The sequence below is a fragment of the Zea mays genome, chromosome 5, assembly GCF_902167145.1.
Source record: "Zea mays cultivar B73 chromosome 5, Zm-B73-REFERENCE-NAM-5.0, whole genome shotgun sequence".
Lineage (NCBI taxonomy): Eukaryota > Viridiplantae > Streptophyta > Magnoliopsida > Poales > Poaceae > Zea > Zea mays.
Genome location: NC_050100.1, coordinates 173,511,786 through 173,537,376, shown reverse-complemented (window position 1 = coordinate 173,537,376; position 25,591 = coordinate 173,511,786). Strand labels below are relative to the sequence as shown.

Below are 25,591 nucleotides of genomic sequence, written 5' to 3'. Positions count from 1 at the left end.
CCCGCGGCAAGCGACTCCATGCATGCACGCGCAGCTTCCGTCTGGAACTCTGGATGGCGCCGACGCATCCGTCTGATTTGGTTTCGTTCCATTTATTTCGCTCTGCGTAGATACCGTGTAATCGTCCTACTATATTATACTATTTCTCCTCTCATAGACGAATGACGTTTCGACACGACGCAGTTTCTAATGCATTAACGAATCATAGTGATAAATGAAGGAATCATAATCTAGCGCTGTAGGAACAGGACGGACGTCACCGGATCACAGCTTGTGTGTGCGGCTGTGGGAATCCCATGTATCTTCTTCTTCTTCTCCTCCTCCTCTCTCCCGGCCGGTCTAAAATCTTCGCCGACAGGGGTACGGTGGCCGTACATCCTAGTTTTTATACAACGTTTTGAAAAGTGCACAGGCATAAGGCATTGCAAGAAAACAGTGAGCAACACCGCCACCCTCTGCCCTCACCTTAATATTATCTTTACAACTAATTAAGAACGTAGTGTAGGCGTCCACACACCGATATGGTGCACGGTTCTGCCTCCACTGCCACGGCATCGTCGGCTCCGCTCCGCTCATTCCCACCGCTCTCTCCCACGACCGCGCTTGGATGCCCTCGCCCACAGATCTCGCGCACGCCCTCGCGTTAACCCAGCCCCACCGGCATCACCACGCCTCCGCCCTCTTCCTCCCCCCCGGCAATCTCGCATCGGCGCCCGCCCCAGCCCCGCAGAGGTCGCGTACGTCCAGATCCCCACCATCCCCAGCGAGCTCTTGTCCTCCTCCGTCGATCTGGAGCATTTCCTAGCGCCGGATCTCGGAGAGGCGAAGGACGAGCCAGTGTTCTAGATGATCTATAGCCCTCCCGATCGCCCCTCGCTCTCGCCCCCTCGATCCCGGAGACAGCTGCGCGGGGTTCTACGCGGGCGCGGGGCCGGCGCGCGAGGTATGGGCATCCGTCGAGGAGTTCGGGGCTGTGGGCGACGACGCCACGCCCAACACCGCGGCGTTCCGGTGCGCCGTCGCGGAGCTGGGCGCGAGGGCCGCCGGTGGGGGAGGGGCCAGGCTCGACGTGCCCCTCGGGAGGTGGCTCACGGGCAGCTTCAACCTCACCAGCCGCTTCACCCTCTTCCTGCACCGCGGCGCGGTCATCATCGGCTCCCAGGTCACGGGTTCATTCATTTCTTCTTTCTTTCTTTGTTTAGACAGTAATTAATACAGTAGTAGCAGTGCGAAATGTTGCATCGGCTTCGCTGTAGGAGCTAGGATTCTATTCTAGGAGGTGGTTTGGAATTTTGCTCAGCATTTCTGATCAAGCATGCAATGCATGCGCACAACAAACCGTGTGGTTTAATTTGCTTGCTCGATCAGTGGCCTGGCCATGCATGGACAAGAAATTTCTTCGTTACATTGGTCGGTTCAGAAATTTCCAAAGCCTTGCGTAACCGGCCCTTCAAACATTGGGATGCCCGTCATCGTCAAACTAGGTAGATTCGACACTTATGCTGACACATGCATGCCATGATCCGTGTGCAGACAGATAAATGCATTGGAGAAGTCACATGCTTGGCCATGGACGGCCGCCTGGCTCTCTGCTGGTTCTTCCTTGTGAACTATGCTACCACATTATCTGTGTGCCTTTGCTTTGTCTCCACTGCATGCTATGCTGCTTCCATTCCACCTGGATTGGGGTTGAAGCCTCTTTTGTACTTTACATTGCTTCCACCTTCCTCTTATCTGTCTGTGCTAAAGCCAATAGAGAGGGTCAAAAAAAACTCTGGTTTGGAGCCTTTGCAGGAGGCAATCCCCAGTTTTTGGTCCATCTGATCTGATAGCCATGCCTGTGCTGACTGTTCAGTGGTGCGGTATACTGTGCAGACTGATTTGCACCAGGGGACTTTAGTAATAAGAATTGGTTGCACAAAGGAACTAGCATCGTTGAGAAGGTAGTTGTGTCACTTATCCTGCTACAGCTACTTCCAATTCCAACAGAACAAACAAGCTTTTCATTCCACATGTTAAATATACCTTTGTCGAGTTTCCAACTACAAGTGGAGTACAGTTGGGAGGAATTTGCTGGGAAATGGTGAGCTTCAGTTGGAACACACTGATAATAATAATCGTAAGCCATCTTGCATCTTTTACAGCTAATGCCTGTTCCAAAATATTGTGAACACCAGTCTATGCCCATTTTGTTTGTTTGTTTTTCCATCTGTGTCAACCAAGGCAAAAAGACACAGTTGCATGCGTGATCTGTATTACAGTACTGTAGAGTCTGTAGTACAGTACTGTAGAGTCATTATCAGGTCATTCATTTATAATGCCAACAGTATGGCTTTATAATTGAATTGAATGTTAGATATATCTCTACTACTACTTATGTACCTACTAGGTGAGTGCCCGTGCGTTGCAACGGAACCGTATAATAACACGATAACAATACTCCTATGATGTTTACTGTTGCAGAACCAAGCAACTGTGGACGCCTACACTAAAGACATAAGGAGTAGTAGAGATAGAGATTGAGGTGTCTATGGGTCTGTTATTGAAGTTTGTGCTGAGGTGAGAAAGGTGTTGGGACTGTTAGTCAGACAGATTCAAACTAAAATTTTGGAAAAGAGAAATTAATTCCGGTATTTTCGAATCCTATCTCAAGTAGCTCATCTAGATGATATTGTGAACAGTTGTAATCAAGTAAATTATGCTGATGAAGCAATGGCTCAAAGTGGAAGAACTGGATCAAGTGGACAGGCAAGAGAAAACAGCTGTAATCAAGTAAATTATGTTGTACTTAGTACGCAAAGCAGTATGAACAGAACCTGTTCTTGAGAGAAAATATGGAGGAAGCTCTCCAAGTGCAGTTCCAATGCTCCAAAGAATATCTTCAAGATAAACTTCTTGCAATATTTTGCTGAATGGAATTGTTTCATGATAAATTGGGGGTCCAAATTGCAGACAGTCTTTCTCTAACCAGGATGGTCTCCTTTCAAGGAGAATAGTGTCATAAGGAGCACTTTTCAAATCAACCCTACCACACTGAACCGCTTTGATAGTGAACAGGGCAACATGGGGAGCCAAATACATTATGAAAGTGTGCAAACCAGAACCTGCAAAATAATTTAGCAGAAACTCATGTTATATTTAAATCAACTAATTAAACTCATAATGCACAGTTTCACCAAATCTGGAACTATTTGGAATTACCTAATCCAATGGATGAAGCGACCCCTAGTATAATCCACCACAATCCAAACCTGACATACCAAAGTAGCTCCTGCAGATGCTGCATCAATGACAACATACCATGTTTTAATGTTTATCAAAGCTGCATATTGGGCATGCAACGGGAGATATTGGAAGAAAATTATTTTTAATGTGACCAAGCTGTAGCGATGTAGATGAAATTTTCTTGAACAATATACAAGCAAATTTGCCAAATGGTAGATAGTTTTAGGGCTTCCCCAAATACAACGGGATTAATTTTTTGGGGAAAACACAACTTTTCCCAAGAGCTCCCATAAGTCTCCCCTAAATTCAGTTTTTTGGGAAAACACAAAAACGTGTCTCCAACAGTTTCCCTAAAGTGCTCCCAACGTTTTCATAACCCTTAAAACTCCCTTATTTGTAGCTACAAATGAGGGGTTTTTTTGGCTCCCCAGAAACAATCTGTCGCTTTAAGGGATCTGTTGGAGAAAGAATTAAAATCTATCCCCACTAATTTTTAGATGTCCCTTAAAACTAATTTTGAGGAGTCGTTTTCTGGGGAGCTCTTGGAGATGCTCTAAAGAGTAAGAGTAAAAAACAGATTACAGTTTATCAACCACTTTCAAATATTCGTGCCAAAAAGAATAAAAAAGGGCAAAGCTTTCTTGCAAGTCATTATCTAATATGTAGCATTTATGTAACTCAGACTGTTCTTATTCCTGCAAAACACATATGTTCTAATTAATTTAAAACAAGATGGTACCTTTTCATTCAGGCCATCAGTGAACATGAGCAGAACCCAAGTAGCAACAACCAAAAGCATTGCAGTTTTTAACTGGTAACCTTTTTTCAGAACAGATGAACATGTTCTTTCCAAATTCAGAGCAATGGCTAACACAAAGAATGACAATGTCTTGAATGGTCGTGATGTAATTGTTAGTCTCTCCAGGTCCACACGATGTTTTTTCCGGAGCTCTAAAATATGAAGTGCACTGGTTAGAGCATGGATTACACTGCAATATATCTCATTATTCGTTCAGTTAGCTAAGTGTTAAGAAAAGTCATGTTTTAATCTCAGCCTGTAGTGCCATACGGAGAATCCAACGCACACTATGAATTATTAACATTCTAGGTAACTGGTTCATATATCGTAAATCGTAATTACGCAAATTCTGCAACTGATGTCGCCTAGTTATTAAAAATCAAAGCTGGGCAACCAGACGCGGCTGGCCGGCCTTGCCGGGACAGACGGCTTGCGCTGTACGGACGGAGTTGGGCTGGTGGCGCGGCGGGGCTCAGACAACGCCCGCCGCTTCGCTGCCGGCGAGGGCGAATGCCGGACGGAGCGGTCCCGCGGCACCTGCCTCGGCGGCGGGGACGCCGACGCCCGCGCGCTGCGGGAGCGGACGCCGTAGGAGGCCGCGACGGCGCGGTCGCGGTCGCGCTCGCGCCGTGCTGACCCCAGATCGGCGGATGCTGGGCGCCTCCTGGCCGGTTTCGTCCTTGGTGAGCGCTCCGGCCCGGCCACCGAGCTGGTCGCGACCGACGACTCCGACGCCGCCTCGGACCGTTCGTCGGTGGCGAGTGAGAGCGACACGCAGCTGCCGACGTCGCTCGCCGCGGCATCGACACTGTCCTGCTTCTTCGCCTTCTCCGCTTTCCACTCGTCCGCAGCGGCGGGGACGACGGCATTGCCATACTACCCCGTTCTCCTCTTCCCCCAAATCTAGCCCCAAATCGGCGGTCCTCCTCGGGCGCGGCTCCATGGCTGGCTCCTCGGCGGTCCTCCAGGCAAGGGCGCGGCCTCGGATCCGGCGCAGGGGCGGGCGCGGTCTGGCCCCAGCACCCGTGCATCCCGGCGCGGCGCGTGCCCGGCCGCCCGGCCTTGGCGTTCCTCCTCGGGCGCGGCTCCACGGCTGGCTCCTCGGCGGTCCTCCAGGCAAGGGCGCGGCCTCGGCCTCGGATCCGGCGCAGGGGCGGGCGCGGTCTGGCCCCAGCACCCGTGCATCCCGGCGCGGCGCATGCCCGGCCGCCCGGCCTCGGCGGTCCTCCTCGGGCGCGGCTCCACGGCTCCTCGGTGCTCTCATGGATGGAAGGCCCCCCTGCCAGTGCGGGGCGAGCTGCTCCATCGTTGGAAGGGCCCCCTGCCTCTGCGGGGCGAGCCATGGATGGAAGGGTCCCCTGCTTGTGCTTGTGTGCTCTCAGCGATGGGATCTTGGGAGAAGAGGAAGCGAGAGAGAGGGCAGGGGGCAGTGATCCGGAAAGGGCGAGAGAGATGGAGCGCAGTGGCGAGGAAACCGCGGTCGAGGATGGAAAGGAGCGCTATAGAAGGAAGCCGCGACTGCTCGAGGATGGAAAGGAGCGCCGCGGGCGGGCGGGATGCGAGGAAACCGCGGCGGCGGTGGGGAGGAGGGTGGCAGAACCATGCACCACCGGTTGTGGACGTCTACACTACATACTTATGTAGTAGTAGAGATGTAGGAGTTCACAGCCAGTGGTGCGCGTTCTGCCAACGGCTGACACCTCCCTCTCCTCTCCGCGACTGACGCCTTCCTCTCCGAGATCCTCTCCGCGACTGATGCCTCCATCTCCTCCGCCCCATCCGCGCCCCTTCCATCCTCTCCACGACGGGCGCGGACGCCTCCCTCTCCTTTGTCCCACCTCGCGACTCCATCCGTGCCGCCATCAACGGACGCCTCCGCCCCATCCGCGCCCCTTCCAATCCGAGCCAAATCTGTGGGGGAGCATCTTCGGTGCCGAGAGGGGAGCGTTCTTCAATCCCATCCATTGGCAAATCCGTTGGGAGTATACCCAATGCACCCACCCTTGTGGGAGCATCCGAGCCAAATCCGTGGGGGAGCATACCCAATGCACCCACCCGTGGCTGCTCTACGCTGATATGAGTCCGCGCCAAATCCTACAAATCCGAGCCAAATCTGCCCTTCCACCTTCAGTGTCTCCCTTCCTTACGCCGCGAGGTGAACGAGATCCCCTACCATCGAGAAACCCCCTATATATCAAGGCCACCACACCAGCGTGATCCTCCTTGGGTGCATCAGGCGCAACAAGGCATTGAGGTGTGTTTCAGGGCAAGGCGCAACAAGTGACGCCCTCGCTGGAGTTCCTCTCCTTCCCGCTACTCCTCTGGTATGGGAATTTCTTCGCCACCTTGCCTTCTTCTGTAATTTGGCTCGAATTATTACTGTTATTAATATTAGTCGATCTCGAGCAAATATCATCGAATCCCTTACTGAAATTGCTGGTGTCTCCTATTTATACCAGAATTTTCTTTGACAGTCAAAACACATGTACTAGCAGTTTGTACTATTATTCATGTGGTGTAGTAGTAGTACTGGCTCTAGCATGATTTTTGCCAAAGGAAACACTACTTTTGTCTTCTGAATAGAATCTCAGTTTTCTGTCGGCTGTGTTGCAAATAGGTATCAAATCTGACAGACCCTAGACTCTTACATAGGAGCCAAAAACAGTTGGGTATCTATAAGCCCTCAGCTCTTATGCAATGTGTTACCTTTTTTAAATTTACTGCTTGGTGAACAATTTAGATAGAGACAATTTTACACAACAATATAGTGAATTAGCTGACAAAGTAAGGCAATCCTATTTACATGTTGTACCAGAAGATATCATCGAATCCCTTACTGAAATTGCTGGTGTCTCCTATTTATACTAGAATTTTCTTTGACAGTCAAAACACATGTATTAGCAAATCTGGCAGACCCTGGACTCTTACATAGGAGCCAAAAACAGTTGGGTATCTATAAGCCCTCAGCTCCTATGCAATGTGCTACCTGTTTTTTTTAAAATTTACTGCCTGGTGAACAATTTAGATAGAGACAATTTTACACAACAATAGAGTGAATTAGCTGACAAAGTAAGGCAATCCTATTTACATGTCGTACCAGAAGAGAAAAGCCCTAGACTTTGGATGTAGTTATCATTATATTAACATACTTCCATAAGATGAAAATTGTGAAAACAACTTAAAACAAAAAACTAATCAGCCATTATAGTGGGTTAGCACATGCCATCCAGTTAAACAAAAAAATATTAATAGCAACAGGGAGTGCTTATGACTTTGTATTAATAGCAACAGGGAGTCTAAAACGGATTATATGTTACTCTAAGTTCACCATCTCTACTACTAATTATGTGTCTAATGTAGGCGTCCACACCCCAATGGTGCACGTTCTGCCGCTGCCGCGGCCGCACCCCGCCCCGCATCCCGCAATTCTTGGTCAGGTGAGGTACAAACAGCGGTTGTCGTGGACCAGATTTGGTAAGCCAACTCTTATGCTACAATTGTTTGCAACAATTTATCTCATGTTTGTCATTGTAGGAGATCTCTTGAAAGAAAGAAGATCCACTTCCTGCTTCTTTGGTATGTTGGGTGTTATTTCTCAGTTTTGGACATAATCCTTTACAAGAAGTAGCAATTCTTCTGATTTTCGATTTTGATGGAGTAAGGATTCTGCGTCTGCAGAATGAAAGCCGATCTGATGCTGAGAAGGTAACAAATACTTTCATCTTCAACACATTTGTATTTTGCCAGTGGAGTATTTGTTCTTCAATAATTTAAGAATCATAACAGAACATTAGTGGACGAATCTTGCTTCACCTTTTAGACAAATACATACTGACATTGGATTGTTCCCAAAAGAAAAGAATCAATATTAAGTTGACTATAAATTGATAGTAGTTTTCCCCCAAAAGGGACTAATGTGTACCCTAGCATTGATACTACATGGATATTTTTCTTCACGTAAGGACTCGTTATAAGCTATTCATTGCTTTACCATAGTCGAATTTCAGGTATGGCATAAGTTATGTGGAAGCTGGTTATATGCGCTTCACTTGGTCTGTTTTTGGTCAATTTTCAGTGACTCACTATTTTTCTTTGCATTTTGGTTTGTTCCAGTAATTTAATGTGGCCAGCTTTAACCTCCTAGAATCTAGGCCCTTGACTGACCATATATTAACCTGTTGTCTTGCTTGTACGAAGTTGAACCATACCAGAGTGAATTTGCTATGAAAATATAGATTATTTTGATGATTTATGGCCCGTGTTAACTCCATGTAGATCTGGAACGAAGGTTTGAGTTAACTTGGGTGTGTTTTTTATGCCAGATCTTCAATGAGTTCAATGCACGAAAACCCGAGGAAAAGAATGTCTTCAAAGGGGTCACGAAGAATCACCTGTTCATGGGAATAATCGGTATAACGATAGTATTTCAGGTAACAGACGATATAGATTCTCTCCATTGGTATCACCTCTGTCCATGGTTATAAAGTTGCTCTCGTCTTTGGCAGGTAACAGACGAAATTGTGAGTTATTATTTGTACAATCATGTCGCAGTGTTGCCTGGATAAAAATGTTAGAAGTGCAGGTCCTGCGTATTTTGCTAATGTTGCTATTAAGATCAATGCCAAGGTTAATCTCAACTTGATCTCTTCACAAAATTTGTTGAGAAGCATGGTACTAATGTATTCATTCTTTGCAGTTTGGAGGAAGAAACTTAGAATTTGCTAATCCCAAAGAAAGCTTGCCGGGTGTTACAATTGAACCAACAATTATATTTGGTGCTGATGTTACTCACCCTGCCGCTCTAGATGATACCGCCCCTTCCATTGCTTCTGTAAGATCTTTTCTGTTTACAGTAGGGATAGTATCATATCATTATAGTAGCACTTTATGGTTCTATGTAGGTTGTTGCCTCCCAAGACTGGCCCAAGGTGGCTAACTATAATGGGATTGTCCGTGCACAAGGTCATCGTAAAGAGCTCATCAATGGCCTGGAAGACATTGTCAAGTACGGTCATCGTAATCTCTGAAATTTAAATGACACCCCACTGAGAGTTTACACCCGAATAAGAGTTCCTCAATTTACAAAATATCTGCAGGGAACTCCTACTTGCATTCGAGGAGAGGTCTAAGCGGAGACCCAAGCAGCTGATCTTCCAATTGCACCCATATATACATGCAATTGTTTTCATGTTTCAATGAAAAATCAAACATTAATTCGTGTTCGTGCTTCCTGGTTGTAATGTTTCTTTCTTTTTCTTCTTCTTGCAACCTTAATTTCAACTTCTTATAGTTAGAACTTTTCTGTCATGTTCCTCTTGTCGGAAACTCTGAATGATGTGGCATGTAAATCCTCAACGTTAACCACGAGAAGTTATTATATTACCCCTATTTGAATGCAATTCGTATTTGCAGCACTAAAATTTTATCTTCCAAACATTCAACTTTGATTAAATATACAATACGTAATTAGTATTATTCAATATATCTTTGGATCTATTTTCAATAAATTTATTTAAAAATATAAATATCACTAATATTTCTTATAGGATGAGGTCCTTTATACCATCGTCCCTGCTAGCGAGACAGGAGGTCCCAGTGGAGCGGCTAAAGCCGAGGGTCGAGGCACAGGAGAGAGGGAACTAGGCTCTCAAGTAAAAGTACCCGATCGGACTAAACCCCCAAGAGAAGGTGAAGCTGGAGAAGGAGCACATGTGGCTATTCATGGACGACAGCATCAAGGACCTCGCCAACATTTCCATGGAGTAGATCAACGCCACCGAGCTCACCAAGAACGATGTCGACATCCGGTTCAAGTGTACATCCACTCTGCGCCTGCTGCAATGCTGATTTAATTGTTGCTCTTAACACAACCATTTGCGATTCAGATTTTGACAACTCTGATATTTAGTCCTTGATGCACTATTAGATGACTGTGCCGTGGTATTTGAGATATGTGAGCCTCATGATGCAGTATAGTTGCAGGAACCTACTAACACAGCTTCACTTCTAACTCCCTCTCACTGTATTTCCCTTTCTTTGTAGCTATAGCCTTTTACCAAACTTGTCACTCATTGGAAATTTGGCCTACAACATGAATAACTTGGGTTCAAGTGAGGCCTTGTTCGTTTACGTCGGATTGCACCCGAAATCGTTCCGGCTAATCAAAGTTTATATAAATTAGAGATCCAATCCGATTAGGAATCGTTCCGACCCACCAATCCGGCATAAACGAACAAAACCTGAAGGAGTAGGTTGTGTGCATGGTCGCTGATTCCAAAAGGGGTTGTGGCGTTGTTTTTGGAGCTGAAACATTTCAGGTTTTCTTTGTAAAGGACGGAAACAACCTGTGTATAGTTTCACATAGATTTTGTTTCTTCCCTCCTCTTTATTAGCAACCTTAGTTTTCAGTTAATATGTTTAAGTAGGTTCTATTTAATTTGTTGTTTGCCCATAAGAAGTTTCATATTTTTTGGAAAAAAAATATTATATGAATCAGATTTAAACGGATGGATAGAGTTTGTAGATTATGACCATCCTTTACAGAATCATTTGTGATTAGCGATAAAGAAAAGTGTTGGAGTGGATGTCACGTGGAATGAAAAGTTTTCTATTTCAATCTATTAGAATTGCAGTATGCCCTGCATACTAATAGGACACATTTGAAGTATAGTGGAGCTTGTGCAATGAGGTGTTCCAGTGCTACTGCCACCATTTAAAATTTGGAATAATGGATCTATATTTTAATTTTTTTAATTTGTTTCTTCAAAATTTGTTCAGAATAAAGCACCAACTTTTACCGTTTCTAAGTTACATATTTATCATAGTGATGTTTGTCATCCTTTATCTATATTTTACACTAATTTTTTAACTTTCGTGACAATGCACGAAAATTTGCGCAAAGGTAATTCTCTCATTTTTAAGTATAATTTGTTAGGTACTTTGCTAACTTATTTTGGACGTTGTTTGCCAACTCTAATGGGGTGATCTTGCTTAATCAATGAAAGCAAATTTGATTGCTGGTCTATCTATCATAGGCAAGCTCACGGTGTCAAAAACATCTCCTATTTCGTCTAATCTCTGTTGACGATTCTGAAGATGTCCAATAGGAAGAACACTCTAAATAGGATAAACTAGCTTTATATATAGTTGGTGCCCAATATAGCCAAGCTTGTACAATGTTGTGGAACCCACAACGTTTTGGGCACATATAAAAATACAGTTGGTAAATGAATTATAGGATTGGTTCACATTCAAATAGGATATGTCAATCTCTACTTATCTCGATGAAGAAGGCAGTCTAGAAGATCACGAGGGAAAGGTATAAACACCAAACAAACTTTACTCGCAAATTCTGTTGGAACATGTTTAAATAACTCTTATTTAAACAAGGCATATGTATGTTCATAACAAAGTATAGGTACCTAACTTACTACTATGAAGAAGGTAAGGCGTAGGCTGACCCTCTCTGGTTCTGCCTTTCCTATCTCCGACAAATGGACTCGACACTTTTGGCAAAACCATCCACGCCTGCCCTCCTCTGGCTCTTCCCCGTCTCTTGCTCTAATCGCGCAGCGCTCCGCATGCCACGGCCTCCAGCCACATGCCGCCCCTCGAGCCTGCCTCTCAACGTGATTCATGGTCGCACACACCCGATGCCCCGCCCCCGAGCCTGCCTCTCGATGCCACCTCCCTCGCGTGTCGACCTGATACGCAGAGTTCGGTTGATAACATCAGTAAACAATGACCTATACATACACAAGTGTGACCCATTAGCTGATAACATCACTAAACAATGACCTATGTGTGTACAAATGTCACCCGTTGCAACGCACGGGCATATACCTAGTATTATACTATTTCTCCTCTCATAGACGAATGACGTTTCGACACGACGCAGTTTCTAATGCATTAATGAATCATAGTGATAAATTAAGGAATCATAATCTAGCGCTGTAGGAACAGGACGGACGTCACCGGATCACAGCTTGTGTGTGGGGCTGTGGGAATCCCATGCTGTAGGGTCGAGATGGCGGACTAGAGGGGGGGTGAATAGTCCTTTCTAAAACTAATTACAATGGCTAACACAAATAAATACGGAATTAAAACTATTTTGTTTTAGCCAAGACTACACTCCTCTAACTATTACAAACACCTAACAAAAGATTCTAATTGAAACAACTAAGGTGCCAAGATAGTGAAAGAGCTCTCCCATACAAATCTAGTTAGCAACGACATATAAATTTTTCAAAGTAATTTTAATCATAACGATAGCTCCTAAACATACTAGTAAGCAAAGAGCACAAAGCACAAGCACTACTAGAGAGAAACAACTACTTAGCTACACAAGCTAAGTAAAACAGATTAGCTACACAAGCTAACAACAAGTGAGCAACTATTTTATTATAGGTATGACTAGATATACAAGAGCATACACGAGCAACAAATACTCACTAGCATAAGTATATGAACAAGTAAGTACAAGCTAGTGAGGAAAGTTGCAAACCAACGGGAAGATGATGACACGTGGCACAATGATTTTTTCCCGTGGTGTCGATGACTTGCCGGTCACCCCTAGTCCACGTTGAGGTAGATTCAAAGCTCCCAATCGCTCCTCTATCAAGTCTCCACTTGATCTCTTGAGCCGGATTGGTCAATGAACCCTCAAACCTCGATTCCACTAGAGTTGCTTTTCACCGCTCCGGCGAGGCAAGCACAACGCCTCTCACAATCACCACCGCGGCCTCTTCACAATCTCCTTTGAAGAGCTCACGGGGAACCACCACCAAGCCGTCTAGGAGGCGGCAACCTCCAAGAGTAACAAGCCAACGACCTCACTTGATGATCTCCCTAGTGCCTCAAAGATCAACAACTTGATGCAATGCACTAGATGGCTCTCAATCTCACTAGAATGCAATCCCAACCAATATGAGTGAGAGAGAGGGAGCGGAAAGGCTCCAATATGCTCACAAGTGTTCCAAATGGCCTCCTTCTTGCTTTCAACCCGGGCAACACAAGGATATATAGCCCCCTCTCCAAAACTAGCCGTTATGGGTCAATTGCCCCTTTTCTGCGCACATGCGGACGGTCTGCAATACAAGCCCGGACTGTCCGCACAAGAATCCCAACGGCTATAAACGGTTATAAAAATGTCAGAGCATTCAAAAATGACTTGCGGACGGTCTGCCTCTCAAGGTCGGACGGTCCGCGATACATAAAACTGAGCCAAAACGAAGTTTTGCTGACTCTGCACATTTGCTGAAATTTGTACTGCGGACGGTTCGCACCTGGACCCCGGACGGTCCGCAATACAAAATATTTGTACTATGGACGGTCCGCACCTGGACCCTGGACGGTTCGCAATACAAAATATTTGTACTGTGGACGGTCCGCACTCAGGCCCCGGACGGTCCGCAGTTCAAAAAATAAAACCAAAACAGAACTACTCGAGTTCTGTCCAAACACCAGTCCTTCAACTACGGACGGTCCGCCACCTGGGACCAGACGGTCCGCAGTACAAAAACTTCACGAAACACAGAAACTCCGTGTTTCTGCCCATCATCTCAAGTTAGACCTGCGGACGGTCCGCCATGCTGGCCCGGACGGTCCGCGGTACCTCAATTCAGCCCACATTCAAGAAATCGCTTTTGAATAAGTTTTACGAACCAAAGCGTTGTTAGCCCTCATGCAAATGCACCAACTATATGAGCAATGAGGCACTAAAGACATGTCAAGTAAGATAATTGACCCCTCTTGATAGTACGGCTATCTAGCCTACTAACCCGGTCAATTATCAACCTCTAAGCACCTTTTGACCGGTAAAACAAAAACCTATTGTTATACCTTTGCCTTGAGCATTCAATTCCATCTCCTTAAATGATGAACAATGGGCATCCATAAGTGTAGCCAACCATGATACTTTTTACCATTTGTCCATAGCATGAAGTTCCTCCACCATCATCATTAAGCCACTTGATCAATAGCCTAGATCAACACATGGCTTGATATTTCTGTAATGATATGATCCACTCCATGTTATCACATAGCCTTCTTGGTTCATCAATCTCAACATAGCTTGCTCTTCACCGTTGCTTTATGTCCATCGGTGCTAAGTCCTTGCTCTTGCTTCACCGCCACGCGGTCCCTCACACATGAGCCTTTGACTTGCCCTTCACACTAGCCACTCGGTCCATCGAAACCAAGCCATATCTCTTGATCTTCTCCATATAGCCACATGACACCATGTCATGTCTTCATATGCAATGAGCTCCTTTATCACACTAGTTGAGCATCTCAATATCACCAAGCCACATCATCACCATGGCTAAAATAACTCACACTAGTGTACCTGTGGACTAATCACCTGTGTATCTCAACATAAACACTTATTAGTCCACATAAGTTGTCAATCAATTACCAAAACCAAACAGGGTCTCACAATCTCCCCCTTTTTGGTAATTGATGACAACTCTACAAAGATTTGTCGTTTTTGTTCTTTTTCCAAGCTAGCTTTTCACACAAGTGTAAATTGCTAGTTTGGCAAAGTTCTTATGTTCCTTATCCAACTTTAAGCTCATTTGTTAAGATTTGGATAAACACCATAAAAACGGTTTGGTAGTGATATCATCGCCTACATGTGTGCTTGGATGGTTTGGTTTCAAGCTTACACACATGCAAAGATATGAAAATTGAGGGGACATTATCACTACCACATGATGCTAAAGTATACAAAATAGAAATGTACCTTTGTAGCGTGTTTACTACTTTTCATTTCATCCTTAGCATCATCATGCTAGAAACAAGTGAAACTAGATACCACATGAGATCATAATAAATAGGATTCTAGTTACTCCTTTCATACTAAGACTAGTCTTATAAATATCACTAAATCAATCATCATCCAAGTCTTAGTTCTAGCAAACACTTACACACAAGTATGTAGGAATATAAGACAAATGTGATGCAAGCAAGAAATGTTGTGCACAAACAAATGCATCAAACATATATTCACGAGCTTGCTCCCCCTACTTGTGTGCATCTCTTGTTCAATAAAATATCATACCATTATACTTTGCTCTTGATCCATTCATATTCATTCTAACACAATTGACCAAAAGCTCCCCCTGAGTTCATGTCCAATTTTCTCTTGTGCATATTTCCATATCTTTGTTCCAACTTGCACATTTACATATCTTTGTTCCAACTTCTCCCCCTTTGTCATTAATTACCATAAAAGGGTTGTTCTAAGGCTCTGGGAAAATGTACTTGTGAATATTATATCAACTTGAAAGTACTCAATAAGTTTTTGATGGACACCATATGCATGATAAAAATCCTTGACATCACTTGCATGAACTTATTTTAGGAGAGAGTTGATCTCTTGAGTTGATGATCACTTAAGGTTGTGGATCACTTGAAGTCTTGTACCACTCAAAGGATATCAATTGTATGATTGATCTAGAAACCACTTAGTGAATACCAATTGAAGGAATAATATTGGCCTGGACATTTCTCTGTAGATATTGATGCCACTTGAAGGTTTTGATATTCATTTGCATTGGTATCTTCTTCATAAGTCATCCTCATGAGCAGCTCAATATGTGACTTAACCAAATAGATTTGCTTAAGCTTCCAAGTTCGGGTTGAACCCTCTTTAAGCTTCTTCACACGCATTAAGCGGTTATCTTATCGAGGTTGTTCTTGTAGCTTGTTGCAATCCAAAATAAATTAAGTACATGGGTTCACTTTGCTCATGAACAAACTCATATGCTACCACTAGTTTCAATCAACGAAAATAACCAATAGTGGTAGAACATGAATTTAAATATTTCATTAAATATGCATGATACTATTAAGTATGTACTATATGCACTAACCACATACTAGTAGGGGATGATATGATCATGCACATCACAATGATACCTTTGCTATGTTGGAGTAGAGGATAGTCAAGATTCTTTTGATTAGCTCTCCAATAGCAATGTGAAGTCCAATTGAATAGCTTGGTGAAGACCAATTATCAATAAGAAATCCATTCTTCACCAGTATGAAGTCGAGAACCCATTTAAGATCAAGTGCACAATTTGAATGTTGTAGTTCACATGCATTTGTTCCTTCAATACCACTTGTATGTGAGAGAATTATGAATTTGCACGGAATATAGGAATATCACTTGTAAGGATGATACCACTTGTGGAGATACTGGTCCAGAAAATTCCTTTGTTTATGCAAGACTGCTACTCACGGACGGTCCGCAGTGGGAGCTCGAACTGTCCGTGGCCTGATCTCTCGGACTGTCCGTGGCCTAGGACCGGACGGTCCGAGACCTGGAACTTGCATTCCATTGAGCTGACTGTTAACTTCTCAATAGTTGAATTTTAAAATAGGATCATTGAACTTTATGACTGCACCAAGCATTAGTATTCAACCATATATAAATAATTTGCATGAATGTACATGATTTGAGTATAAGTGATCATGAATTGATGTCAAACCAAAAATACTTGGAAAATACTCAAAATCAATCCATGTTTGAAACATCAATCATATTTGCTTGATTTGCCTTTGAATGTGTTGCTTGCTCTCTTTCTCGGTCAATCTTTTGATTGCTCCAATTAAGTACCACTTTGCCTCTAGCAATCCTTTTCTTACTTTTTGGTGAGGAGTAACCAATTTGAACATATGGAATCTCTTTTCACTGGACTTCATGAACAAGCTCAAAAGAGATGTTGTTAGTAATACAAGCACCAAATTCTCTTTTATAACACTTTGAATATATAAAGTAGGCAGATACTTAAACAAGGAAACCTTATTATATGAACTAAAATTCTCTTAATCTTCAATGCTTAATTTTAACAAATTAAACATGCATGATAAATTGATTAAGTTCAAAGGCTAATTTTAAATCATATCATGGTGAGTATTTAATGTAGAAGAAATAAATCCAAATGTACAAGAGAGAATACATCACATAGTTTTGGATTGTTCTTCTTTATTCGTTTAATTGCATAGTCCATTTGAGAAACTCATTCTCATGCTGTGAAACTACATAGATCACTTAGGTAAAAAAAATAGTTTCACAACTCTAGTCATATAGAGAATTCCCCTTTAGATAAGTGCTTTAAGAATTTGAATTTCTTACTTAGCACCTTATTCATTCACGAACACGAGGGTTTTCTCTTTTATGTCTAGATCATGGCAATAATAGAGTAATCAAATTGAAATGTGCCAAGAAATACTTACAACCAATTTAAGCATTTGTATTACCATATGTAAGAAAGAAGATTATGCAATCTGTTATATGATAACCTCAATTTTGATCATCTTTGGTCTTGATCTTCAACTTGGAGTACCAAGATAAGTGCCAAAATATTTCTCAACAAATATCCTTGTACCCCTTCACTTTCCATGATTATAGATCAATTAAAAACCAAACTATGGTCTCTCAGACAACTTATGTGATTTATCCTATATGAGAGCCTTCCAATCAAAGTGACTTTCAATATTTCAAATACTTGTCACTTATGACAGATTCTGTATACTTCAAAGAAACATTCATAAATTTTGATGTACAGATCCTATGACCACGACAATTGGTGGAGATGTGCTTTAATAAGTCTGCTAACAGCTGTAAAAAGTTGAGACTCATTTGACTTCATATGTGCTGCCAGCCATAATATCTCCCACAGTAGGTACATGCTGAAAACTGCTGTGTTTGTGCTGACAAGATTGACTTAATCAAGAAGTTTCACTTATCCAATGATTATGAAATTTGCACAGACTTTGCTATCATATGTATAGAGCAAGTAAACTGAATTTCAAGCCAATCCAAATAGATTTGATCACTCAAACATGGTTATGAGCACAGCCTTGTCAGATTTTCAATGTTGGCCAGATTTCAGTAAATTGAGTCACTCTTCTTCAAGTTGAATCAAATCTGAAATGAAACACTTTCAAAAGACAAATATCCATTCAAACCACTTACTAAATAAAGTCTCTTGAATTTATTCAACATAAATCAATCCAAGCTTGATTATTTAGCAAATTGTCCATTCAATCATCTTATAGCAAGCAACATATGCATATATATCCAATTCAATCAACTCATATGCATTCAAATGAATTTGGTCAACAAATATTATACTTTATATGCCTCATGATCATCCAATAGCAAGTTTGAGCTTAACTTATTTGCAATCCATTCATAATTTAACCAACTTGAATAAAGCACTTGTATTTGGTAGAATTTGGACTTTACTTATTATTGACTTGGCATTGGGATAGAATTTTATAAGTCTTCAACACTTAATTCAACATATGATGATTAAATGAATATTATTGAATCAAGCCTCCAACACCCAAGGTACCTGTTCATGATCATCCACGTTTTGATGGTACCCAAACTAAGTTGGGTCCTTTTAAGTTAGGAGCAACATACTTAGGCATTGCCTTAGTATGAATAGCGGGATGTTTTGCAATTGCAACAAATGAGGTACCATTGCCATCCTTTCTAAGCATAATATTATTATGAATTAAAATAGGCTTAGAATTGTTACCTAAGGGACATGAATTTGCCATGTGTCCCCTTTCCCGACATGTGTAGCAAGTTCTCTTTGTTTGAGCCTTCTCTTCCTTTCTCAAATTTTGCTTCACATTGTCTTGCCTCTTCTCATTTGCTTGAGCCTTCTTCTCAAGATTGTTGGGACACCTTGAGGCAAAGTGACCCATATCATCACACATGTAGCACTTGATTTGAGCCAAATCATCCTTCTTCTTTTGATTTGTGCTCATCATGTCATCTTGATTATATATTGAATGCCTTCTTCTTACTCTTCTTGTTTTCTTTTTCTTCCCCACATCACCATTATATTCATGGTTAAACTTGATTTGCTTTTGGGGATTCTTCTTTTGCTCAACTCGTGGCTTTGGTTGAGGCTTCACTTGTTTCTTGGTTGGGCATATTGAGGTGAGGTGACCCCAGGTGTGGCACTTGAAGCACTTGTCATGATTTAGCCACCTTTCTTCCTTCTTCAACTTGAGCTTCCTTTTATTGGGGCATGCCTTTGCAAGATGACCCATCTCATGGCATTTATAGCACATGAAGTGAGATATCTTATTTCCTTTTACTTTCAATTGTCTGCCTTTGATATTGCTCTTATTGAAACCAAGGCCACTCTTGTCATCATATCTTCTTTGATTTTTCAATATAAGATCATGAGTGACTTTTGATTTATGCCATCTCTCAAACATGTTGCTTAAATTCTTCACTTTGTTTTTGAGCTTATTATTTTCCTTCAAAAGGTTAGTCTCACAAGACAAGGAAGAATAATAATAATCTATAGTTGAAGAACATGGCATAGCTAATAAATCATCACAAGAGGTGGGTACATGCTTCTTGCCTTCATCACATGGATTAGCAACATTTTTCAATTGATCATATAATTCATGGGATGAATTCTCACTAGTTTTATTTTCTTTACTAGAAATTTCGTTAGTGAGAAAAGCATGCTCTTGTATCAAATTTTCATGAGCAACACTAAGTTCCTCATGACTCAATTTTAGCTCCTCATGTGAACAAGTAATAACATAAAGTAGATGTTTTTGTTGTTCACATGAATACTTTAGAAATGAGTTTTCACTTTCCAAATTTCTTGTTTTATCTTTCTCATTTTCTAAATCAATGTTCATGCTAGCAAGTCTATCAACAAGCTCATCATATGAATATGAATAATTAGTCACATTAGCATTATATACCTTCGTATTACCTTGTGACATGAAGCAATGTGGTGTAATGGATGGGCTTGTAGTAGCGATATCATCGTCCGAGCATGAACAATCACCATAATCATCAAGTATGCTTGAGATAGAACAATCATTTGCATCACTTGAGTTTGAGCCAGCACAATCATCATTATCAAGTGAACTTGTGGTATGTCTTTCATCATTATCACTTGACCATGAGGTGGAGCAATCTTCCACAACCACCGTGTTGAGGATGTGCTCCACATCCTTGCTAGAGATCCTCCCATATACGCCATCAAGATATGTCCAAATATCATGGGCGGTCTCCATATACATAATTTCCTTAAACACCTTATCACTTATCCATTGATATAAAATGTTAATAGCTTGGTGTTCAAGATGTAAGCATTTCTCTTTTTCTTGGGTGAGATCTTTTGTGTTCTCATCAAAGGGTTTATAAAAGCCTACAGTTATGATCCACCACAATTTTGCATCAATTGTATGAAAATAATGACTCATGCAAGTTTTCCACTGTGCAAAATGTGTGCCATCAAAAATATGTGGTTCACAAGTAACCTCTACCCCTTTAGTCGCCATCCAGCTTACTCTCGGGTCGGTTAAGACCACCAAATGAGAGAACCAGGCTCTGATACCACTTGTAGGGTCGAGATGGCGGACTAGAGGGGGGGGTGAATAGTCCTTTCTAAAACTAATTACAATGGCTAACACAAATAAATACGGAATTAAAACTATTTTGTTTTAGCCAAGACTACACTCCTCTAACTATTACAAACACCTAACAAAAGATTCTAATTGAAACAACTAAGGTGCCAAGATAGTGAAAGAGCTCTCCCATACAAATCTAGTTAGCAACGACATATAAATTTTTCAAAGTAATTTTAATCATAACGATAGCTCCTAAACATACTAGTAAGCAAAGAGCACAAAGCACAAGCACTACTAGAGAGAAACAACTACTTAGCTACACAAGCTAAGTAAAACAGATTAGCTACACAAGCTAACAACAAGTGAGCAACTATTTTATTATAGGTATGACTAGATATACAAGAGCATACACGAGCAACAAATACTCACTAGCATAAGTATATGAACAAGTAAGTACAAGCTAGTGAGGAAAGTTGCAAACCAACGGGAAGATGATGACACGTGGCACAATGATTTTTTCCCGTGGTGTCGATGACTTGCCGGTCACCCCTAGTCCACGTTGAGGTAGATTCAAAGCTCCCAATCGCTCCTCTATCAAGTCTCCACTTGATCTCTTGAGCCGGATTGGTCAATGAACCCTCAAACCTCGATTCCACTAGAGTTGCTTTTCACCGCTCCGGCGAGGCAAGCACAACGCCTCTCACAATCACCACCGCGGCCTCTTCACAATCTCCTTTGAAGAGCTCACGGGGAACCACCACCAAGCCGTCTAGGAGGCGGCAACCTCCAAGAGTAACAAGCCAACGACCTCACTTGATGATCTCCCTAGTGCCTCAAAGATCAACAACTTGATGCAATGCACTAGATGGCTCTCAATCTCACTAGAATGCAATCCCAACCAATATGAGTGAGAGAGAGGGAGAGGAAAGGCTCCAATATGCTCACAAGTGTTCCAAATGGCCTCCTTCTTGCTTTCAACCCGGGCAACACAAGGATATATAGCCCCCTCTCCAAAACTAGCCGTTATGGGTCAATTGCCCCTTTTCTGCGCACATGCGGACGATCTGCAATACAAGCCCAGACTGTCCGCACAAGAATCCCAACGGCTATAAACGGTTATAAAAATGTCAGAGCATTCAAAAATGACTTGCGGACGGTCTGCCTCTCAAGGTCGGACGGTCCGCGATACATAAAACTGAGCCAAAACGAAGTTTTGCTGACTCTGCACATTTGCTGAAATTTGTACTGCGGACGGTTCGCACCTGGACCCCGGACGGTCCGCAATACAAAATATTTGTACTATGGACGGTCCGCACCTGGACCCTAGACGGTCCGCAATACAAAATATTTGTACTGTGGACGGTCCGCACTCAGGCCCCGGACGGTCCGCAGTTCAAAAAATAAAACCAAAACAGAACTACTCGAGTTCTGTCCAAACACCAGTCCTTCAACTACGGACGGTCCGCCACCTGGGACCAGACGGTCCGCAGTACAAAAACTTCACGAAACACAAAAACTCCGTGTTTCTGCCCATCATCTCAAGTTAGACCTGCGGACGGTCCGCCATGCTGGCCCGGACGGTCCGCGGTACCTCAATTCAGCCCACATTCAAGAAATCGCTTTTGAATAAGTTTTACGAACCAAAGCGTTGTTAGCCCTCATGCAAATGCACCAACTATATGAGCAATGAGGCACTAAAGACATGTCAAGTAAGATAATTGACCCCTCTTGATAGTACGGCTATCTAGCCTACTAACCCGGTCAATTATCAACCTCTAAGCACCTTTTGACCGGTAAAACAAAAACCTATTGTTATACCTTTGCCTTGAGCATTCAATTCCATCTCCTTAAATGATGAACAATGGGCATCCATAAGTGTAGCCAACCATGATACTTTTTACCATTTGTCCATAGCATGAAGTTCCTCCACCATCATCATTAAGCCACTTGATCAATAGCCTAGATCAACACATGGCTTGATATTTCTGTAATGATATGATCCACTCCATGTTATCACATAGCCTTCTTGGTTCATCAATCTCAACATAGCTTGCTCTTCACCGTTGCTTTATGTCCATCGGTGCTAAGTCCTTGCTCTTGCTTCACCGCCACGCGGTCCCTCACACATGAGCCTTTGACTTGCCCTTCACACTAGCCACTCGGTCCATCGAAACCAAGCCATATCTCTTGATCTTCTCCATATAGCCACATGACACCATGTCATGTCTTCATATGCAATGAGCTCCTTTATCACACTAGTTGAGCATCTCAATATCACCAAGCCACATCATCACCATGGCTAAAATAACTCACACTAGTGTACCTGTGGACTAATCACCTGTGTATCTCAACATAAACACTTATTAGTCCACATAAGTTGTCAATCAATTACCAAAACCAAACAGGGTCTCACACATGCATCTTCTTCTTCTCCTCCTCCTCTCTCCCGGCCGGTCTAAAATCTTCGCCGACAGGGGTACGGTGGCCGTACATCCTAGTTTTTATACAACGTTTTGAAAAGTGCACAGGCATAAGGCATTGCAAGAAAACAGTGAGCAACACCGCCACCCTCTGCCCTCACCTTAATATTATCTTTACAACTAATTAAGAACGTAGTGTAGGCGTCCACACACCGATATGGTGCACGGTTCTGCCTCCACTGCCACGGCATCGTCGGCTCCGCTCCGCTCATTCCCACCGCTCTCTCCCACGACCGCGCTTGGATGCCCTCGCCCCCAGATCTCGCGCACGCCCTCGCGTTAACCCAGCCCCACCGGCATCACCACGCCTCCGCCCTCTTCCTCCCCCCCGGCAATCTCGCATCGGCGCCCGCCCCAGCCCCGCAGAGGTCGCGTACGTCCAGATCCCCACCATCCCCAGCGAGCTCTTGTCCTCCTCCGTCGATCTGGAGCATTTCCTAGCGCCGGATCTCGGAGAGGCGAAGGATGAGTCAGTGTTCTAGATGATCTATAGCCCTCCCGATCGCCCCTCGCTCTCGCCCCCTCGATCCCGGAGACAGCTGCGCGGGGTTCTACGCGGGCGCGGGGCCGGCGCGCGAGGTATGGGCATCCGTCGAGGAGTTCGGGGCTGTGGGCGACGACGCCACGCCCAACACCGCGGCGTTCCGGTGCGCCGTCGCGGAGCTGGGAGCGAGGGCCGCCGGTGGGGGAGGGGCCAGGCTCGACGTGCCCCTCGGGAGGTGGCTCACGGGCAGCTTCAACCTCACCAGCCGCTTCACCCTCTTCCTGCACCGCGGCGCGGTCATCATCGGCTCCCAGGTCATGGGTTCATTCATTTCTTCTTTCTTTCTTTGTTTAGACAGTAATTAATACAGTAGTAGCAGTGCGAAATGTTGCATCGGCTTCGCTGTAGGAGCTAGGATTCTATTCTAGGAGGTGGTTTGGAATTTTGCTCAGCGTTTCTGATCAAGCATGCAATGCATGCGCACAACAAACCGTGTGGTTTAATTTGCTTGCTCGATCAGTGGCATGGCCATGCATGGACAAGAAATTTCTTCGTTACATTGGTCGGTTCAGAAATTTCCAAAGCCTTGCGTAACCGGCCCTTCAAACATTGGGATGCCCGTCATCGTCAAACTAGGTAGATTCGACACTTATGCTGACACATGCATGCCATGATCCGTGTGCAGACAGATAAATGCATTGGAGAAGTCACATGCTTGGCCATGGACGGCCGCCTGGCTCTCTGCTGGTTCTTCCTTGTGAACTATGCTACCACATTATCTGTGTGCCTTTGCTTTGTCTCCACTGCATGCTATGCTGCTTCCATTCCACCTGGATTGGGGTTGAAGCCTCTTTTGTACTTTACATTGCTTCCACCTTCCTCTTATCTGTCTGTGCTAAAGCCAATAGAGAGGGTCAAAAAAAAACTCTGGTTTGGAGCCTTTGCAGGAGGCAATCCCCAGTTTTTGGTCCATCTGATCTGATAGCCATGCCTGTGCTGACTGTTCAGTGGTGCGGTATACTGTGCAGACTGATTTGCACCAGGGGACTTTAGTAATAAGAATTGGTTGCACAAAGGAACTAGCATCGTTGAGAAGGTAGTTGTGTCACTTATCCTGCTACAGCTACTTCCAATTCCAACAGAACAAACAAGCTTTTCATTCCACATGTTAAATATACCTTTGTCGAGTTTCCAACTACAAGTGGAGTATAGTTGGGAGGAATTTGCTGGGAAATGGTGAGCTTCAGTTGGAACACACTGATAATAATAATCGTAAGCCATCTTGCGTCTTTTACAGCTAATGCCTGTTCCAAAATATTGTGAACACCAGTCTATGCCCATTTTGTTTGTTTGTTTTTCCATCTGTGTCAACCAAGGCAAAAAGACACAGTTGCATGCGTGATCTGTATTACAGTACTGTAGAGTCTGTAGTACAGTACTGTAGAGTCATTATCAGGTCATTCATTTATAATGCCAACAGGATGGCTTTATAATTGAATTGAATGTTAGATATATCTCTACTACTACTTATGTACCTATTGTAGGAGTTCACAGCCAGTGGTGCGCGTTCTGCCAACGGCTGACACCTCCCTCTCCTCTCCGCGACTGACGCCTTCCTCTCCGAGATCCTCTCCGCGACTGATGCCTCCATCTCCTCCGCCCCATCCGCGCCCCTTCCATCCTCTCCGCGACGGGCGCGGACGCCTCCCTCTCCTTTGTCCCACCTCGTGACTCCATCCGTGCCGCCATCAACGGACGCCTCCGCCCCATCCGCGCCCCTTCCAATTCGAGCCAAATCTGTGGGGGAGCATCTTCGGTGCCGAGAGGGGAGCGTTCTTCAATCCCATCCATTGGCAAATCCGTTGGGAGTATACCCAATGCACCCACCCTTGTGGGAGCATCCGAGCCAAATCCGTGGGGGAGCATACCCAATGCACCCACCCGTGGCTGGTGCTCTACGCTGATATGAGTCCGCGCCAAATCCTACAAATCCGAGCCAAATCTGCCCTTCCACCTTCAGTGTCTCCCTTCCTTACGCCGCGAGGTGAACGAGATCCCCTACCATCGAGAAAACCCCTATATATCAAGGCCACCACACCAGCGTGATCCTCCTTGGGTGCATCAGGCGCAACAAGGCATTGAGGTGTGTTTCAGGGCAAGGCGCAACAAGTGACGCCCTCGCTGGAGTTCCTCTCCTTC

At 43.9% G+C, this 25,591-nt stretch overlaps 2 protein-coding genes across 4 annotated transcripts; one reads left to right on the top strand and one right to left on the bottom strand.

Moving 5' to 3' along the window:
- Nucleotides 1-2,722: 2,722 nt before the first annotated feature.
- On the bottom strand, nt 2,723-5,330 carry LOC103627252 (serine/arginine repetitive matrix protein 1). The gene is made up of 4 exons (XM_023300159.2): nt 5,073-5,330; nt 3,965-4,900; nt 3,202-3,280; nt 2,723-3,104 (listed from the first exon to the last, which is right to left on the bottom strand). Exons 1-2 carry the CDS (start codon nt 5,328-5,330, stop codon nt 4,397-4,399), a joined length of 762 nt encoding a protein of 253 aa, XP_023155927.1. The 3' UTR covers nt 2,723-3,104; nt 3,202-3,280; nt 3,965-4,396.
- Nucleotides 5,331-7,608: 2,278 nt separating this feature from the next.
- On the top strand, nt 7,609-10,153 carry LOC103627251 (protein argonaute 18). Of its 3 annotated transcripts, XM_035959195.1 has the most exons (6): nt 7,609-7,729; nt 8,347-8,454; nt 8,530-8,650; nt 8,721-8,855; nt 8,926-9,029; nt 9,121-10,153. In XM_035959195.1, the coding sequence occupies exons 3-6, from the start codon at nt 8,567-8,569 to the stop codon at nt 9,221-9,223; spliced, it is 426 nt and encodes a 141-aa protein (XP_035815088.1). In that variant the 5' UTR covers nt 7,609-7,729; nt 8,347-8,454; nt 8,530-8,566; the 3' UTR covers nt 9,224-10,153. The 3 variants fall into 3 exon arrangements, 2 of the variants coding, with proteins under 2 accessions (XP_035815088.1, XP_008645760.1); XM_008647538.3 differs by lacking the exon at nt 7,609-7,729 and having other exon boundaries at nt 8,311-8,454; XR_553512.4 differs by lacking the exon at nt 7,609-7,729 and having other exon boundaries at nt 8,313-8,454; nt 8,607-8,650.
- The last annotated feature ends 15,438 nt before the right edge of the window (nt 10,154-25,591 follow it).